This window comes from Oryctolagus cuniculus, chromosome 6, assembly GCF_964237555.1.
Source record: "Oryctolagus cuniculus chromosome 6, mOryCun1.1, whole genome shotgun sequence".
NCBI lineage: Eukaryota > Metazoa > Chordata > Mammalia > Lagomorpha > Leporidae > Oryctolagus > Oryctolagus cuniculus.
Window position 1 is genome coordinate 85,637,002 of NC_091437.1, and position 17,021 is coordinate 85,654,022.

At 45.5% G+C, this 17,021-nt stretch overlaps 1 protein-coding gene across 1 annotated transcript in view; it reads right to left on the reverse strand.

Moving 5' to 3' along the window:
• CA8 (carbonic anhydrase 8) overlaps positions 1-16,322 on the reverse strand; it is a 125,497-nt gene extending 109,175 nt beyond the window's left edge. Inside the window, exons 1-2 of the mRNA XM_051843756.2 lie at positions 15,985-16,322; positions 14,705-14,896 (exon numbers count right to left, since the gene is read on the reverse strand). Coding sequence (XP_051699716.1) covers positions 14,705-14,896; positions 15,985-16,084 — 292 coding nt within the window. The 5' untranslated portion in view covers positions 16,085-16,322. The remainder of the gene's footprint in view (positions 1-14,704; positions 14,897-15,984) is intronic.
• Between the last annotated feature and the right edge of the window lie 699 nt (positions 16,323-17,021).

The window sequence follows — 17,021 nt, forward strand, 5'->3', positions numbered from 1 at the left end:
GAATTCTAAAAACTGGACTTAGAAAAGAAGGGGATAAAACTGTCTCAGAGGATGCTCTGCCCCCTGCTGCTATTGAAAAGGAGAGGAGTATGCTGAAAGAAAGCACACAGGATATGGGAGTGGGGATTTTTAAAATCTTTCCCCAAAACTCCTTCATCCACACATATTCAGAACACATACACAAACATACACACTCACACAATTTCTCAAACTGTCACAGAGCCATTGGATAACACTTTCTTACAATGAATATCACAACTGGTCTTTGACTTGACAGTGATTTCAGAGGACCAGAAAGAGATCAAGCTTCAAAACACTACCCTAGGAGGCCAGGGTTGTGGTGTAGAGGGGTAAGCTGCTGACTGTGACACTGCATCCCATATCAGAGTGGAGGTTCAAATCCCAGCTGCTCTGCTTCTGATTCAGCTCCCTGCTAATGCACCTTAGCAAGAGAAAGCAGCAGAAGAAGGTCCAAGCACTTGGACAACTTCTACCCACATGAGAGACCCAGATGAAGCTCCTGGCTTCAGCCTGACCCAGTCCTAGCCATTGCAACCATCTGGGGCGTGAGCCAGCAGATAGGTAGTGTCTTCCTATCTATCCCTCTCTCTCTCTGTAACTCTGCCTTTCAAATAAGTAAAAACAAAATCTCAAAAAATAAAATGTGAAAAACCATACTCTGCACATGACCAATGTCCAGTATGTCTGTAACAGCAATGAAGCATTTAGTTTAAAAGGAATACAGAACATACATTTAACCCCTTGGATCAGACTGCACAGATCCAGGTTTGGATAGGGAGTTCAAGTCCCAAAGGGATCCCCATCTACAGATTTTTTCCCACTATCTATTGCACTGTGCCAGGGACTATATTAAGTGCATAGGATGCATTGATTTTGATAACATAGACAAAATTCTCTGGCCTCATGGATCTTAAATCCCATTTGGATGAAATGTAAATTCAGCCATTCATGATGACCAAATATTGAGGAATATTACTTGCTCTTCAAGTGGCAGGTTTATTAGCTGTGATGTCACTGTGCTCAATAAACGACAATGAAACAACAATCTTTTCATGGATGTCACACCCTCTAAGGTTGAAATGAACAGAAAAAGAAAGTGTTTTGCCCAGGCCTGGTCCTCCAGGGAGAGGTGACAAAGAGCTGGCTTTCAGACACATAGCAGGTGCTGGGTACCTTTCACTTTTGCTGCAGATAAATAATCCAAAGTTAAACCACACCACAATCACGCAACTGTGCAAAGCCATAAAAAATGGCAGAATACTGAGTTCAAGTTTCTTGAGATACCAGGTAAAGCATTATCTGTTCATCTCCCAAGAATGATGGTGTTTACATACTAAAAATAAATATCAATTCTGCTTTATTCATCTGGCAACATCCTCTTGTGGTAGTATTCTCCCTTTTATGGCATATGTGGATATATATTACAAGGAAATTTCCCACATTTATGAATATCAAATTTTTCTGAATGATACTTATTTACTACAGGACAACCATATTAATTTTGACATCATTAGTTTCCATAAAATTATAATGAAACTCCTACTGATGACATGTGGGATTTTTAGAGTAAAAAACTTGTGGAACATGCACTAACTGATGCCATTGCCTCTGCTTCCATTTCCTTAAATGTTCTGTAATAGGCATGGCCATTATGCTTATGAGACATAAAAGAGAACTTCCCAGCCCCCAGGAAGCTCCTGCAAAATCTGCGGGCCCCAGAGGGACTTGGTGCATATACACTTACCTAAATCTAAGCTTCTAGAGGGCTTTGCTGAAAACAAGTTTAGCACATAATTCAAGGCTTACTCTTCCCCATTTGAGTTCAGCACACACATGCTGAGACTGACACAGTATACAGATGAAGAGAATCCAGTCTCACGGCTGGCCAGGCGTTCCCAGTGCTCAAGGAAGGACATGGAAGAGTCTAAACATAGCGCACCAGGAGCAGTAAAGGGAAGCACAGGTGAGGGAGGGCACTTAGCAAGGACCAGGTCAAAAAACGAGTGAGGATCAGAAAATCAAAGGGAGAATCTTCAGAGAAGTCGACACTGCACAAAATGGTGAACAGTAAGCAAAGAGAAAGGAGGAAGTGCACTCAGAAAAAGAAGAGAAAAGAAATGAGAGCTACAGACCCAGAGGGAAACAGCAGCACAACTGTGTTCCAAAAGAAAAACTGAGAAATTGCCAAGGGTCAAAGGCAGGATCATCATCGGGGCATCAGGAGACTCGCACCCTGTGCCTGGGAGCTGGACTTTAGCCTGCAGGGCGCTAGCATGATTAGATTTGGATTTCCAATGTTACTGCAGGGCCTGTACACACAGTGAAATTATGAAAGACACACCTGGCCAGCTAGGAAGCTATTATCATAGCCTAGACACAGAGGGAGAGGCCAGGGGACAGCCTGCTGGAGCCTCATTGCCAACACGGAAGGAAGCCAGCACCAGTATCCCATACAGTTTCCAGCACGATCCAAAGGCCCAAATAGTTCCTTCTTCTTAGACTCAAGGATTGTATAACCTCAGCATAACTTGTAAGGAATCCCAAGTGCATTTTTAAATATTCCAAAAATAGTACTAATTAGGCTTTTTTTAAAAAACATTTGAAGTCTTAGAAGAAAACATCCTTTTTCTATACTGTCTTCAGCTTTTAGCTGACAGTTTTATTCCGTATTTAAATATTGGGGCCAGTGTTGTGGCACAGCATGTTAAGTCACTGCCTGCAATGCCGGCATCCTGTATCAGAGTGCTGGCTTGAGTCCCAGGTGCTCTATTTCCTGTCCAACATCCAGGTAATGTGCCTGGGAAAGCAGCAGGTGATGACCCAAGTCCTTGGGCCCCTGCCGCCCATGTGGGAGATGAGGATGGAATTCCTGGCTCACAATGCCACCTGGCTCAGGCCTAGCTGTTGTAGTCACTTGGGGGAATTAATCAGTGGATGGAAGGTATCTATCTATCTATCTATCTATCTATCTTTTTTTCTATGTATCTCCCTCTCTGTTATTCTGCCTTTAAAATAAATAAATTGGGCCAGCATGGTGGTGCAGCAAGTTAAGACACCACCTGCTACACCAGCATCCCATATGAGCACCAATTTGAGTCCCAGCTGCTCTGCTCTTGTCCAGCTCACCACTGCTGCACCTGGGATGAAGATGGCCCAAGTACCTGGAACCCTGCCACCCGTGTGGAATAACTGGATGGAGTTCCAGGCTCTCAACTTCAGCCTGGCCCAGCCCTGGCCATGGCAGCCATTTGGGGAGTGAGCTAGCAGAGGGAAGTTTCTTTCTTTCTCTCTCTCTCTCTCTCTCTCTGTTCTTTCTCTCTCTATCACTCTGCCTTTTAAATAAATAAAAGATATCTTTAAGGGGCCAGCGCTGTGGCGCAGTGGGTTAACGCCCTGGCCTGAAGCGCCGGCATCCCATATGGGCACCGGTTCTGGTCTGGGCTGCTCCTCTTCCAATCCAACTCTCTGCTATGGCCTGGGAAAACAATTGAAGATGGCCCAAGTGCTTGGGCACCTGCACTTGCGTGGGAGACCCGGAAGAAGTTCCTGGTTCCTGGCTTCAGATTGGCGCAGTTCCAGCCGTTGCGGCCATCTGAGGACTGAACCAGAGGATGGAAGACCTCTCTCTGCCTCTCCTCTCTCTGTGTAACTCTGACTTTCAAATAAATAAATAAATCTTAAAAAAATATATTTCAACTGAGTAAATAAATAATTTTTTGACAGGCAGAGCAGACAGTGAGAGAGAGAGACAGAGAGAAAGGTCTTCCTTTTTTTTCCGTTGGTTCACCCCTCCCCCAATGGCTGGCACACTGTGGCGCACCGCACTGATTCGAAGCCAGGAAAAAGGAAGAATTACCTTTATCTCATAAGGATGGAGACCACAGCAACAGTTCAGAGGGTGGGCCAGTTAAAACAAGGTAAAGCACATAAAAGCAACAGTCCAGGTAATTCAAGGCCCCAAAATTTAGGAAACAAAAAAGGATATTCAAAAAGAAATTCAACTCTGAAAGTTCACATAAACAAAAAACTACTTAGCCTCTTCTTCAGTAAAAATAATTTTAAGATGCGTTTGACAATTTCATTTTTAATCAGCAGGGTTGCTAAGAAACACTGTAAAATCTTGTCATGTTTTCGAGAAAGAGGGTGTGATTTATAATCATCATCATCAAGCCTAAATTTAGTATTAAGAACCACAAAGACCCAGAGGTAAAATTTCCTAATTAAAGTTTCTAAAATAAGTTACAATGAAGGGCCCAGATGACCTATTCTGATTAGCTATTTCTTCTGTTCCCATGGCCCATTAAAAATGCCATTACCAGGGCAGCATTTGGCCTAGCAGCTAAAATGTCTGCATCCCACATCGGAGGACCTAGGTTCAAGTCCCAGCTCTAGATCCTAATTCCAGCTTCCTGCTAATCACATCCTGGAAGGCAACAGTGATAACTAATGAGGTGTGTTCCAGTTCCCCACGTGAGAGACCCATACTGAGTTCTCAGCTTCCAACTTCAACTCCCACCCAGCCCTGGCCATTGTGGGCATCTGAGGTGTGAACCAGTGGATGGGAACTCTCTCTATCTCTCTCTCTCTCTCTCTCTCTCTCTGTCTGTGTGTGTGTGTGTATATATATTCCCACCACCACCCACTATGTGTCTGTGAGATACACAGTTACTTTTTTTAATGCCATTATGCTTGACAACACTGCAATGACATTCTGTTGTGCTAGCTTGCAATACTTCGTCTCTACTTACGTATCAAGCCACTCAGGTCAGAATTCTATACAGCAAATCTCCTTTATTCCACAGTTTCACTTACCTGTAGTCAACTCGAGTCTGAAAATATTAAATGGAAAATTCCAGAGTAAGAGAGGCCACATTCACATAACTTCTAATATACTGTATCACTATAATATTCTATTTCATTGTAAGTTATTGCTGCTGATCTCTTACAGTGCCTAATTTATAAATTAAACTTTATCATAAGTGTGTATGTGTAGGAAAAAAACATAGAACCTAAAGGGTTCTATACTATCCAAGGTTTTAGGCATCTCCTAGGGTCTTGGAACATATCCCCTATGGAAAAGGGGGCTACTCCAATTATATTTTTATGCTTATGTTACTGGCTATACCACTGCAGACATAATTTGCCTGTGTATATTGAATGTTAAAGATTTCTGGGTACAATGACCCATCTGTCCGTCTGTATTTAAATGACAAATGTGGCAGCCTTCACAGACTTCTCCATACTCAAGGAGACAACAGGGGGCCAGCACTGTGGCTCAGCAGGTTAAAGCCCTGGCCTGAAGCGCCAGCATCCCATATGGGCAACAGTTCTAGTCCCGGCTGCTCCTCTTCTGATCCAGCTTTCTGCTATGGCCTGGGAAAGCAGCTGAAGATGGCCCAAGTCCTTGGGCCCCTGCACCCACGTGGGAGACCCAGAGGAAGCTCCTGGCTCCTGGCTTCGGATCAGCGCAGCTCCAGCCATTGCAGCCATCTGGGGAGTGAACCAACAGATGGAAGACCTCTCTCTGTGTCTCTACCTCTCTCTGTAACTCTGTCTTTCAAATAAATAAAATAAATCTTTAAAAAGAAAAAAGAGAGAGAGAACAGGACCAAGGGTCTTGTCAGGTCACTCCTGGAATGCATTGCTCAGTTCCACTCCCTGTTAGGATGCATTCTGCTGCCTCAAAGTATCAGGGTACTTCAAAAGATTCATGGAGAAAATTGAATTAAAGGGAAGTTTATTTGTGGTCAAAAGTATTTTGGAATCCAAGCATAGTTTTTACATAGTAGACATTTCTCATGAACTTTCTGAAGGCCCCACCCATGTCAAGTGCATTAGAAGAATGTGACAGGACCCAGAATGCCATCCAGCCCTGGGAGCTCCACCCCTTGCCACCTCTCTAACCATTGCTTCCTGTCCCCAGCTCCATGGAACTAATCACTGCAGCTATGTGGACTGCATCTCAGAAATCGCTCTTGTGTCACTCCAACTCTTCTACTGCTCCGACAGCAGCTGCAGTCTTTTTTTTTTTTTTAATTTGGAAGACAGAGTTAGACAGTGAGAGAGAGAGAGAGACAGAGAGAAAGGTCTTCCTTCCGTTGGTTCACCCCCCAAATGGCCACTTCAGCTGGCACTGCACCGATCAGAAGCCAAGAACTAGGTGCCTCTTCCTGATCTCCCACAACACCTGGGCCATCCTCCACTGCCTTCCCGGGCCATAGCAGAGAGCTGGACTGGAAGAAGAGCAACTGGGACTAGAACCCAGCACGCATATGGGATGCTGGCGCCGCAGCTGGAGGATTAACCAAGTGAGCCACGGCACCGGCCCGCAGCTGCAGTCTTGACTGAGTCTCTGGCACTAACCTTCAAAGCTGGCTCTTAGTGTCTCCCAGATCCCACCTTATTCAGTGCTGCCAGGTTAATTTTCCTAAAGCAACATGCTAACTACGACTCTACTCTACAAAAGAAAACAACAAAAAAAAGTACACTCCTTAGACCGTTCAGGGTCCTTCATGAATCTACTGCAGTACGCCCTATCTATCACATTTCCCATCACCTCCTTTATCATGAATGAATCTTCTTTTCCAGGCACAAAGGAGATCCCAGATTTGTCTCTCCTCGTTTGATCCCTAGACCTCCCCATTCCCATGCCATTTTTGCATTCGGCTTGCTCTTCACACCAGCCCAGTCTCCCCCCATCCAAATACTGTTCTCTCTTCAATGATCACATCAAAAGTTACTTCCTCCACAAACCCTGCCCAAACTAATCTATCCCTGTGTATCTATCTTTCGTGACCTACCATAGTAACCCCTTTGAGGGCAGGTTTTGGGTCTGATTTATATTTACCTTATCCTGAGCATACAACACCTGCAGAAGGTAAAACAAAGCCTTCCAAACTTCCACCTTGCAGACCAGATGAAACCGGTGAGCATGCACATTTGCCATACAGATTCACATCTCCAGATTCTCCTGATAGTAAACATCTGGAAATTAGGTGTTCTCTCTGCAGCTCTCTGGTTTCCCACAGTCCTCACCAGGCCCTATTGCCTCCCAAGAAGGTAGACAAAGCAGAGGTTCTGTAGCCATTTTCAATCTTTCACTGCCCTAGCTACTCTCATTTATGGGACCTGCTCAGCTCTCAGAAACAAGTGAGTTTATTACTTCTGTAGTAAATGATCAATAAATAAGTATTGATGAAGGGAAATGGCAACTGCCTAATGCAATGACTACAGTCAATGTTTCAAAGGCTAGCATGCAAAAGTATTTGTTCTGTGTAGGCCCAGAGTCCTAAAGTATAAAGAATGGGCAAGGGTACAGAAGTCTTTGACTTTTGGAATCCCTTACATATAAAATGGATTTCCTCATGAGGAATAAATTTCTTTCCCAGAACTGCCCAACCACTTGCTGGAGGGTGGGATTCAGGAGACTGGACTGGTCGCCCCCCAGGTGGTTCTCAGAGATCTATGCCTGTGGCTCCTTTCCTAAACAAAGTTGCACACCAAAGTTGCACACCATCTGCTCGGGTGCATGTTTAGGAAATGCAAGTAGTATAACAAGAAAAGACAGTCAAGAAAAAAATGGAAGGATAATCAAGCACAAAGAACTGCTAGAGAGAAGACAGCCAAGATTAAGAAGAATTATCAGCAGACTGTTTACCAGAAACTAACAGGAGACATAATGTCTCCAAAACTTCCACTTCAAGCATTGCAGCAATCAGGCAATGTGACAGCTGGAAAGTGTTCACTGGACCCAGAGGCCGAGACCACCTGTGGCCTCCGAGAGGTTCCAGCAGAGTTGCAGGGCTAGCAGGATGAGGGCAGGGAGCTTGTGCTCAGGAAACTTGAATTCATGCAATACTTCACTCAAAAGCAACATTCCAATCAAATGCAATAAACTAATTTAAATGCAATATTTTAATCACATTAATTTTTTTTTTTTTTGACAGGCAGAGTGGATAGTGAGAGAGAGAGACAGAGAGAAAGGTCTTCCTTTTGCCGTTGGTTCACCCTCCAATGGCCGCCACGGCTGGCGCGCTGCGGCCAGCGCACCACACTGATCCGAAGGCAGGAGCCAGGTGCTTCTCCTGGTCTCCCATGGGGTGCAGGGTGCAAGCACTTGGGCCATCCTCCACTGCCTTCCCGGGCCACAGCAGAGAGCTGGCCTGGAAGAGGGGCAATCGGGACAGAATCCGGCACCCCGACCGGGACTAGAACCTGGTGTGCCGGCGCTGCAAGGTGGAGGATTAGCCTATTGAGCCGTGGCGCCGGCCCAATCACATTAAATTAATGCAATATTTCCTATGGGATTTTATGAACATAGAGGAACATTATCTTCAGGAATATTTCAAAAACCTTGGTTTGCCAAATACAAATATCTGAAATAGAGTGCAATTTTTGTAACTTCGCTTTGATAATTCTTTGCGATTCTTTAATGTAAGGAAAGTGGGAAAAAAGGAAAACTGAAAGAGTGGAAAGCTAAGTAACTCCAGGAAAAAGAAGGTCGCAAGAGGCAGGCACTTCCTGTTTCAGAACCTAGCTTCTACGGACTGAACGTCTGTGTGCCTCCAAAACTCATGTCAAAGCTTAATCCCGGCCAGCGCCATGGCTCACTTGGCTAATCCTCCGCCTGCGGTTCCGGCACCCCGGGTTCTAGTCCCTGTTGAGGCACCGGATTCTGTCCCAGTTGTTCCTTTTCCATTCCAGCTCTCTGCTGTGGCCCAGAAAGGCAGTGGAGGATGGCCCGAGTGCTTGGGTCCTGCACCCGCAGGGGAGACCAGGAGGAAGCACCTGGCTCCTGGCTTCGGATCAGCGCAGCGCCAGCCATAGCGGCCATTTGGGGGGTGAACCAATGGAAATGGAAGGAAGACCTTTCTTTCCCTCTCCCTCTCTCTCTCTCTCACTGTCTAAATCTGCCTGTCCAAAATAAATAAATAAATAAATAAATAAAGCTTAATCCCCAATCCCCAATGCAACAGCATGAAGAGGTGACCTTCATGCAGGGGTGACTGGTGCCTTATAAATAACTTGAGGGAGCCTGATGGCCCTTTGTCTCCTCCACCATGAGACGAGGCATCCTCTGCGGAGCAAAGAGTAGCCCTCTTCAGACACCAAATCCGCCAGCACCTTGATCCTGGGTTCCCAGTCTCCAGAACTGTGAGAAACCCATTTCTATGATTTATGAATTACCCAGCCTCAGGTATTTTGCACAACAGCCTTATGAACTAAGACACCAGGAAAGACTCAAGAGGTGGAGGCACTGGGGCCAGCACCGTGGCTCACTTTGTTAATCCTCTGCCTACGGCGCCAGCATCCCATATGGGTGCCGGGTTCTAGACCCAGTTGCTCCTCTTCCAGTCCAGCTCTCTGCTGTGGCCCGGGAAGGCAGTGGAGGATGGCCCAAGTACTTGGGCCACTGCACCCGCATGGGAGACCAGGAGGAAGTACCTGGCTCCTGGCTTCGGATCGGTGCTTGGGATTGGCACAGCGTGCCGCCGTAGCAGCCATTTGGGGAGTGAACCAATGGAAGGAAAACTTTTCTCTCTGTCTCTCTCTCTCTCTCTCACTGTCTACAACTCTAAATAAAAAATAATAATAATAAAAAGAGGTGGAGGCATTAAGATACTCCTGAATGTGGAGATACATCACCGGAAACTGAACACAGGGCAACAGATTTGAAGTGCCCAAAGGCAGCAGTTAAGCTTGCTGATCCATCGCCATGACCAGCCAGCCCCCTCCTACCACTCCATGACAGAAGATGAAAGCAGCGTGGGTGTACCAAATGGTGACACTCTCCAGGCTGTGGCCAAGAACCAGAATGCTGACACACAGGTATGAGCCAAACACCCTCCCCAAAAACAAAACAAAACAAAAACAAAAACAAAAACAAAACCACAAATACAAGCACAAACATGAAACAGGCAAATCCATGAGGAACTGATATAACCTAACAAATTGTCCAGGACCTTATCTGAGGGCATTATTGTGAAGTTCAAGGGACCCCAATCCCTGTCCATGTAGGTACAGCTCCTCATCTTTGTTTTAGATCCATTCTTAACAAGGACAATGACACAAAAATAACTAGACATTTGAGATGAACCTAGAACACAAAAGGAAGAGACCAAAACAAATACAGGGGTGCTTCAAAAGCTTATTGGGGGCTGGCATTGGGGTGCAGTAAGTTAAGCCACAGCTTGTGACACTGCATCCCCTATCCGTTCCAGTCCAGCTGATCCACTCCTGATCCAGCTCCCTGCTAACACACCTGGGAAAGCAGTGGAAGCTGGCCCAAGTATTTGAACTTCCACTACTCATGTAAGAAACACTGTCAGAGTTCCAGGCTCCTGTCTTCAGCCTGGACTAGATCAGGCTGTTGTGGCAATTTGGGGAGTGAACCATGGGACAGAAGGTCTCTCTCTCTCCTTTTCTGTCATTATGCCTTTAAGAGTCAGTCAGTAAGTTGGTTTCTGTTGTTGTTGTTGTTGCTGTTGTTTGACAGGAAGAGTGGACAGTGAGAGAGAGAGACAGAGAGAAAGGTCTTCCTTTGCCATTGGTTCACCCTCCTCCAATGGCCGCCGCGGCCGGTGCACCACGCTGATCTGAAGGCAGGAGCCAGGTGCTTCTCCTGGTCTCCCATGGGGTGCAGGGCTCAAGTACTTGGGCCATCCTCCACTGCACTCCCTGGCCACAGCAGAGAGCTGGCCTGGAAGAGGGGCAACCGGGACAGAATCCGGAGCCCCGACCGGGACTAGAATCCGGTGTGCCGGCGCCGCAAGGCAGAGGATTAGCCTAGTGAGCCGCAGCGCTGGCCAGTAAGTTGTTTTAAAAGTTCATAAAAGCAGAATAAAAAGGTGAGTTTTTTTATTGCACAAATTTTGAAATTCATGTATAATTCTTTCATAATATACATTTCCCTTGAATCCTCTGAAGTATCCTCTTATGCATTAATTTCAATTTTTTTACATTTAAAATTTAAATAATCTTTTAATTCATCTTCCACAAATTTTTTGGGGTGCCTTCAGAGAGGAAGGAACCCAGGATAAATGAAGACATACAGACAGAAAACAATAAGAGAAAAATGAAGATCCTCCATTAGTGAAACAAAAACTGGATGCTATATTTTTTTAAATTTTAAATACTGTAAAATAGGAGCTGGTGCAGTGGCATAGTTTTCGGTGGGCCTCCATCTGCAGCGCCAGCATCCCATCTGGGTGCCAGTTCACATCCCAGCTACTCCACTTCCAATCCAGCTCTGTGCTTTGGCCTAGGAAAATAGTGGAAGGTGGCTTGAGTCCTGAGGCTCCTGCACCCATGTGGGAGACCAGGAAGAAGATCCTGGCTCCTGGCTTTGAGCAGACCCAGCTCCAGCTATTGTAGCCATTTGGGGAGCGAACTAGCAGACAGAAGACCTCTCTCTGTCTCTCCCTTTCTCTGTCTCTAACTCTGTCTCTCAAGTAAATAAATAAATCTCTAAAAAATAAATATATAAATAAATAAATACTTTTAAAAAAGCATAATTTTTTTTAGAATTTAAAAATATGGGAATGGAAATTAAAAGTTAATAGAGGGGCTTGTATTGTGGTGCAGCAAGTTAAGATGCCACTCATGACCCTGGCACCCCATATGGGAGAAGCTGCTCTGCTTCTGATCCAGCTCCCTGCTAATACACCTGGGAAAACAGCAGAAGATGGTCCAAGTACATGGGCCATTTCATGGGGTTCCAAGCTCCTGGCTTCATTGTGGCCATTTGGGGAATAAACTGGCAGATGGAAGATTCCGTTTCTGTCTCTCCTACTCTCCCTACATTACTCTGCCTTTCAAATACATAAATCTTTTTTTAAAAAAGTTCACCCATAAGACTGAAAAATACAAATATAAATTAGGTAAGTCTACCAAAAAGTAGGGGTAAAAAAGCAAAGAGAAAGTAGGAGTTACTGAAAGAGGAGGAAAAAAATGAAAATACAGAAATCAATGAAATAATAAAAAATACAAAAATTTCCTTTTTGAGGAGTCAGCACTGTGGCGCAGCCAGTTAAGCTGCAACCTGCAACAGTGGCAACCCACATAAGTGCTGACTTGAGTCCAGGCTGTTTCTTTCTGATCCCACTCCCTGCTAAAGGCCTGGGAAAGCAGCAGACAATGATCCACCCAACCTGGATGGAGTTCCAGGCTCCTGGCTTCTGTCCTGCCCAACTCCGGTTGCTGTGGCCATTTGGACAGTGAACTAGCAGAGGAAAGATAAATCTCTCTCTCTCTCTTCCTTTCAAAAAATAAATCTTGAAAGAAAATCCCCCTTTTTTTTGAGTGTGAATGATATCTTTATTTCAGAAGAAATCTTCATCTTATTTATAATTTTTCTCCTTTTTTTTAACAGATGGAGTTAGACAGAGAGACAGAAAGAAAGGTCTTCTTTCCGCTGGTTCACTCCCCAAATGGCTGCTACGGCTGGAACTACGCCAATCCAAGCCAGGAGCCAGGTGCTTCTTCCTGGTCTCCCATGCGGGTGCAGGGCCCAACCACTTGGGCCATCCTCCACCGCCCTCCTGGGCCACAGAAGAGAGCTGGACTGGAAGAGGAGCAACCGGAACTAAAACCCAGCACCCATATGGGATGCCAGCGCCGCAGGCAGAGGATTAACCTAGTGACCACGGTGCCAGCCCCCCTATAATTTTTCTCACCGTAAAAAAAGTTTAGCAGACATAGAAGAACTGTACATATTTATGGTATAACATGAAATGTTCTGATACATGTGTATATTGTGTAATGTGTGATCAGGGTAAATACATCTATCTTCTCAAGCATATTTCTGAGAAATAAAAGATAAAATTATCCTGATTGAACGAACTCACCCTGAGCCCAGCACAGAGACTGAGGAATAGAACTACACCAAGACAGTTGTAAAATTTGAAAACAAAGGGAACAGTGACAGCTTCCAGAGTGAGGGGAAAAAAAAGAACACTGAGGGGTGAAAAACAAAAGCCCACCAGATCTTTCCAACACACCACTGGGAGCTGGAAGGCGATGTAGCAAAGATGTCAAACATCAAATGACATCCAAGAGACTGTCAACCTCCACTGTCATCCCAGGCAAACGCCAGTCAAGTGTGAGATGTGACAAGGGCATTTGTTGCTATGGTTCACATGTAGTCTGAGTGTCCCCCAGGGCTTTAGAAGTTGAAATTCAATTCCATTTTGAGGAATTAAGAGGTAGAAACCTAATCTGACTATGTGTTTAAAGGTGATAACATCCCATCATAGGTAAACCACTCCCCTCCAAAATTAGATGTTTTAATTTATATCTGAAACCATCTCTTCCACTAAGTACATATAAAACCCAGAATCTCTTTGGGACAGCTTCCATAGCTTGACTCCAAGAACGGTAAGGAAGACCACATGATCCACAGCTATCTCACAGATTCTAAATAAAAGCTCAGAAATATGCACAATGCAGCCAGGGCTGCGGCTCAATAGGCTAATCCTCCGCCTAGCGGCACCGGCACACCAGGTTCTAGTCCCAGTCAGGGCACCGGATTCTGTCCCGGTTGCCCCTCTTCCAGGCCAGCTCTCTGCTGTGGCCAGGGAGTGCAGTGGAGGATGGCCCAAGTACTTGAGCCCTGCACCCGCATGGGAGACCAGGATAAGTACCTGGCTCCTGCCATCGGATCAGCGCGGTGCGCCGGCCGCAGCGCTCCGGCCGCGGCGGCCATTGGAGGGTGAACCAATGGTAAAGGAAGACCTTTCTCTCTGTCTCTCTCTCTCACTGTCCACTCTGCCTGTCAAAAAAAAAAAAAATATGCACAATGAATAAAAAAATTCCACAACTGAAAATCAGTATCTGTGTTGCTAATAATAAACCTAAAGATTTTATGGTTTGAGGTATCAATTCATCCATTAGGAATAAATTTAGTCATAGTCAGTCCATGTTCATCAAACACGTCCTAACATTTCAACATCATCTAATTTTATATTCTTCCCAAAAGGGAGATAGTCATTGTTTGCTATGGAAAACTTGATAATGCTATTTTTTAAAAAATATTATTTCCTCTTCCTTACATTTAAGACAAAACTGTATTTCCTTGATAATTAACCGACATCTTCTCAAAACATTTCAGACCCATCTCAAATAAGATGAAGGGATGAGAAGTTATCACAATAAATAAATGAAAGCAAAACTCTGTCATTTAAATCTCTCGCAAAATTTAGGATGCTTTTGACTGCTATTACTTAAAATTATCCCTGTCATGTTAATACAATAGACTTAAAAAGTCTATCTTGAAAGACAGATTATGTCAAAAAAAATCCTAATCTTTAGTGTTACAAAGTTGTAAAACAGAACACAAATATCTAAATGACTTAAGCTAATTAACAGTTTAGGAGAAAATGCTTATTTATACAGCTACATGTACGTCCTTCATATTCCACAAAGTACAGGTTGACTAAAGTAAGGTTCCAGTAACATCTGACCCAGTAGAGCCACCAACCGCCATCTTCATAATTTCACCCTTTAAGCCTTTCAACATTGTTTCAGAAAATAATTTTCCCTCAGAATAAAGTGTTCTATAATCTACACAAGTGTCCTGAAAACACAGCTGTAGTCATTGCGTCTCTCCAGTCACGCAGGTTAAATCAGAGATCCGTAGCTCTGTGGCTTGCAGTTGGCAAGAGCACACGCACAGCCTCTAACGTACCTGATTTTGACTTCAGGATAACCTGAATTGTGTGTCCGTCGTTGGTGACCTCACAGTCTCGGCAGACCACATAGTTTGGAGAGAGGCGGACATCCAGCAGTGAGGGGTCATACCTGGCTTCTCTTGAATTCAGGTTGATAGGAGACTGGTACTCCCCATTAGCATCAGGAAACACCAAACCCCACTCAACACCTAGGGACGAAGTAAGACACATGAGAAACAGGTACCAAAACATAAGAGAAGTGACAACAAAATTTAACACGCAGAAGTAAGTGAAGCCCTTGGGCTCCTTGACATTACAAGGAGCATTACAACTCCAGATGAAACAGGGCAAAGGTGTGTGAATTTCTGTATTCATATTTTGAATGATCCGTTATTATCCAATACCACATACAAACTCCAGGACTAATGAACCGTTTCTATTTGTATTTGCCCACATAGATGTAATAAGTTATGACTCCAGGGAATTTGAGTCATCTTTAAGTGATTACACACACAAAAAAAAAAAAAAATACACAAAAATTTCCTCTGCTCCTTAGTTCAATTAAGTGCTGGAGAAACAGCTGTAACTTTGAACATGTATGATGACAGGCAAACATCATAACTCTGAGGCTAGTGAATAAATATCTCTTATCAGAAACGCAAATACTATAAAGAGGGTGCATGTATATATATATGCACAAAAATATATATAATTTTTGTAATTAAAATTATATAATTATACTTGTTTCAATATATGTAGCATACATCAGCACCAATGGCTGTCTCTATAAGGAATCCACAGCTCCAGAGATTCATTGTTTGCTAAGTTTTCTTAAAAGTCAACCCCTTAGCCACAGGTGCACAGATTCAGTTTTAGGACAGATTTTACAAGGAGATGAGCGTTGCTAGTTTCTTTGAAGGCTGAAAAGGCAGAAAGGTTTTCTGCCTACGAAGTCCTCAAAGCAAGCAAGAAACCGGGAGTTTCACTAACGTCGTCCTCTCACGGTGTTGTGGCAAAGGCACCGCTGGCTCAACAGAAGACAGAAAAGGTAAAGCCGCGGCTTGAGGACTGGCTTTGGGGAGTACAGCAGGTGCGAACCGCTGCCCGCGACTAAGGCCAACCCCACCTCAGCTCCCCACGCGCGAACGCAGGAGGCAGAAGAACGCGGGCGGCAGGCTCCCCTCACCAGAGTGCCTCCCGCCTGCAAAGTCGCCAGGGAGTGGAAAAACGACCGAGACCCCGGTGAAACAGACCCGCCGTCCCAGGACTCCGGACGCCCCAACAAGCGGCCGGTTACCTTCCTCGTAGCCCCACTCCACGCCCTCCTCTTCTTCCTCCTCGTCCTCCTCCTTCTCGGGGAAGGCGACGGAATCCTCGATGAAGCTCAGGTCAGCCATAGGAAGGCTGCTGGGCGCCCTGGCTGGGTGCCTGCGCCCTGGCTGGGCGAGCGCGCACGAGAGGCGGTGGGAGCGCTTGGGTGCCGGTGCGCGTGAGTGCGCTGAGGGGTGGCTTCCAGTCGGCGCTCGGCGACCGTGCGATCCACCTAGAGTTTACCCGAGACAGGCGCTGGGAGCTTGTCTGGAGTCCCCCGGACGAGCGAGAGCGCGGCAGCAGCAGCTCCGAGAGCCTGCGCCCGGCGAATTATAAATCCGGCCGGGGCGTGTCTGGCACGCGAGGACCCGCCCCCTTCGCTTGGTGGCCTGCGACCCGGGGGAGCAGACAGTAGCAAACCGGCCTCAGGGCCACTCGGCCGGATCCTCAGGAACTGCAGCAGTTCGCCACCTCCTTGGCCCGCTGCGCTCTAGGGCGCTCCCGCATGCCTTACCCGGCCGCTCTCCCTCTCGGCCACCCCTGCCCCGCCTCCCGCGTCCCCTTCCAGAACCCGCGGGTTCCCCTAAGGTTGCCCTTCCTGGCTTTCTGAGCACGCCTGGGTCAGGGGCTTTCTCCTCTTGTTTGTTTTCAAGTTTACTCCAGGAAACACCAAAAAAAATGAGGGGAGGGCGGGGATGATCGGAGAGGATAGAGATAGGTTGCCAATGGCTTCGGGGAAAGAGAGAGCTGAGAGAGCCCATCGCAAAAGCAAAAGTGTTGCCCCAACCCAATCTTTTTTTAATAATTACTTTTTAATTGACCTTAGAAAGACGTGGAAATGAGTGTGCAAAATTTTCCAAGGAATTTGGGGTTCCTAAAAACATTTAAGGAAAAAAGAAGTTTTAATCTAAGGAAACTCTTCCACCAGAAAATACTATTTAAAAAACAGAGCTAGAGGAAGCCCATGAAGAGAGTGATTGGTTTTAGTTTCAGAGTCTGGGGTGCTGCTACTAGCTCGCTTTG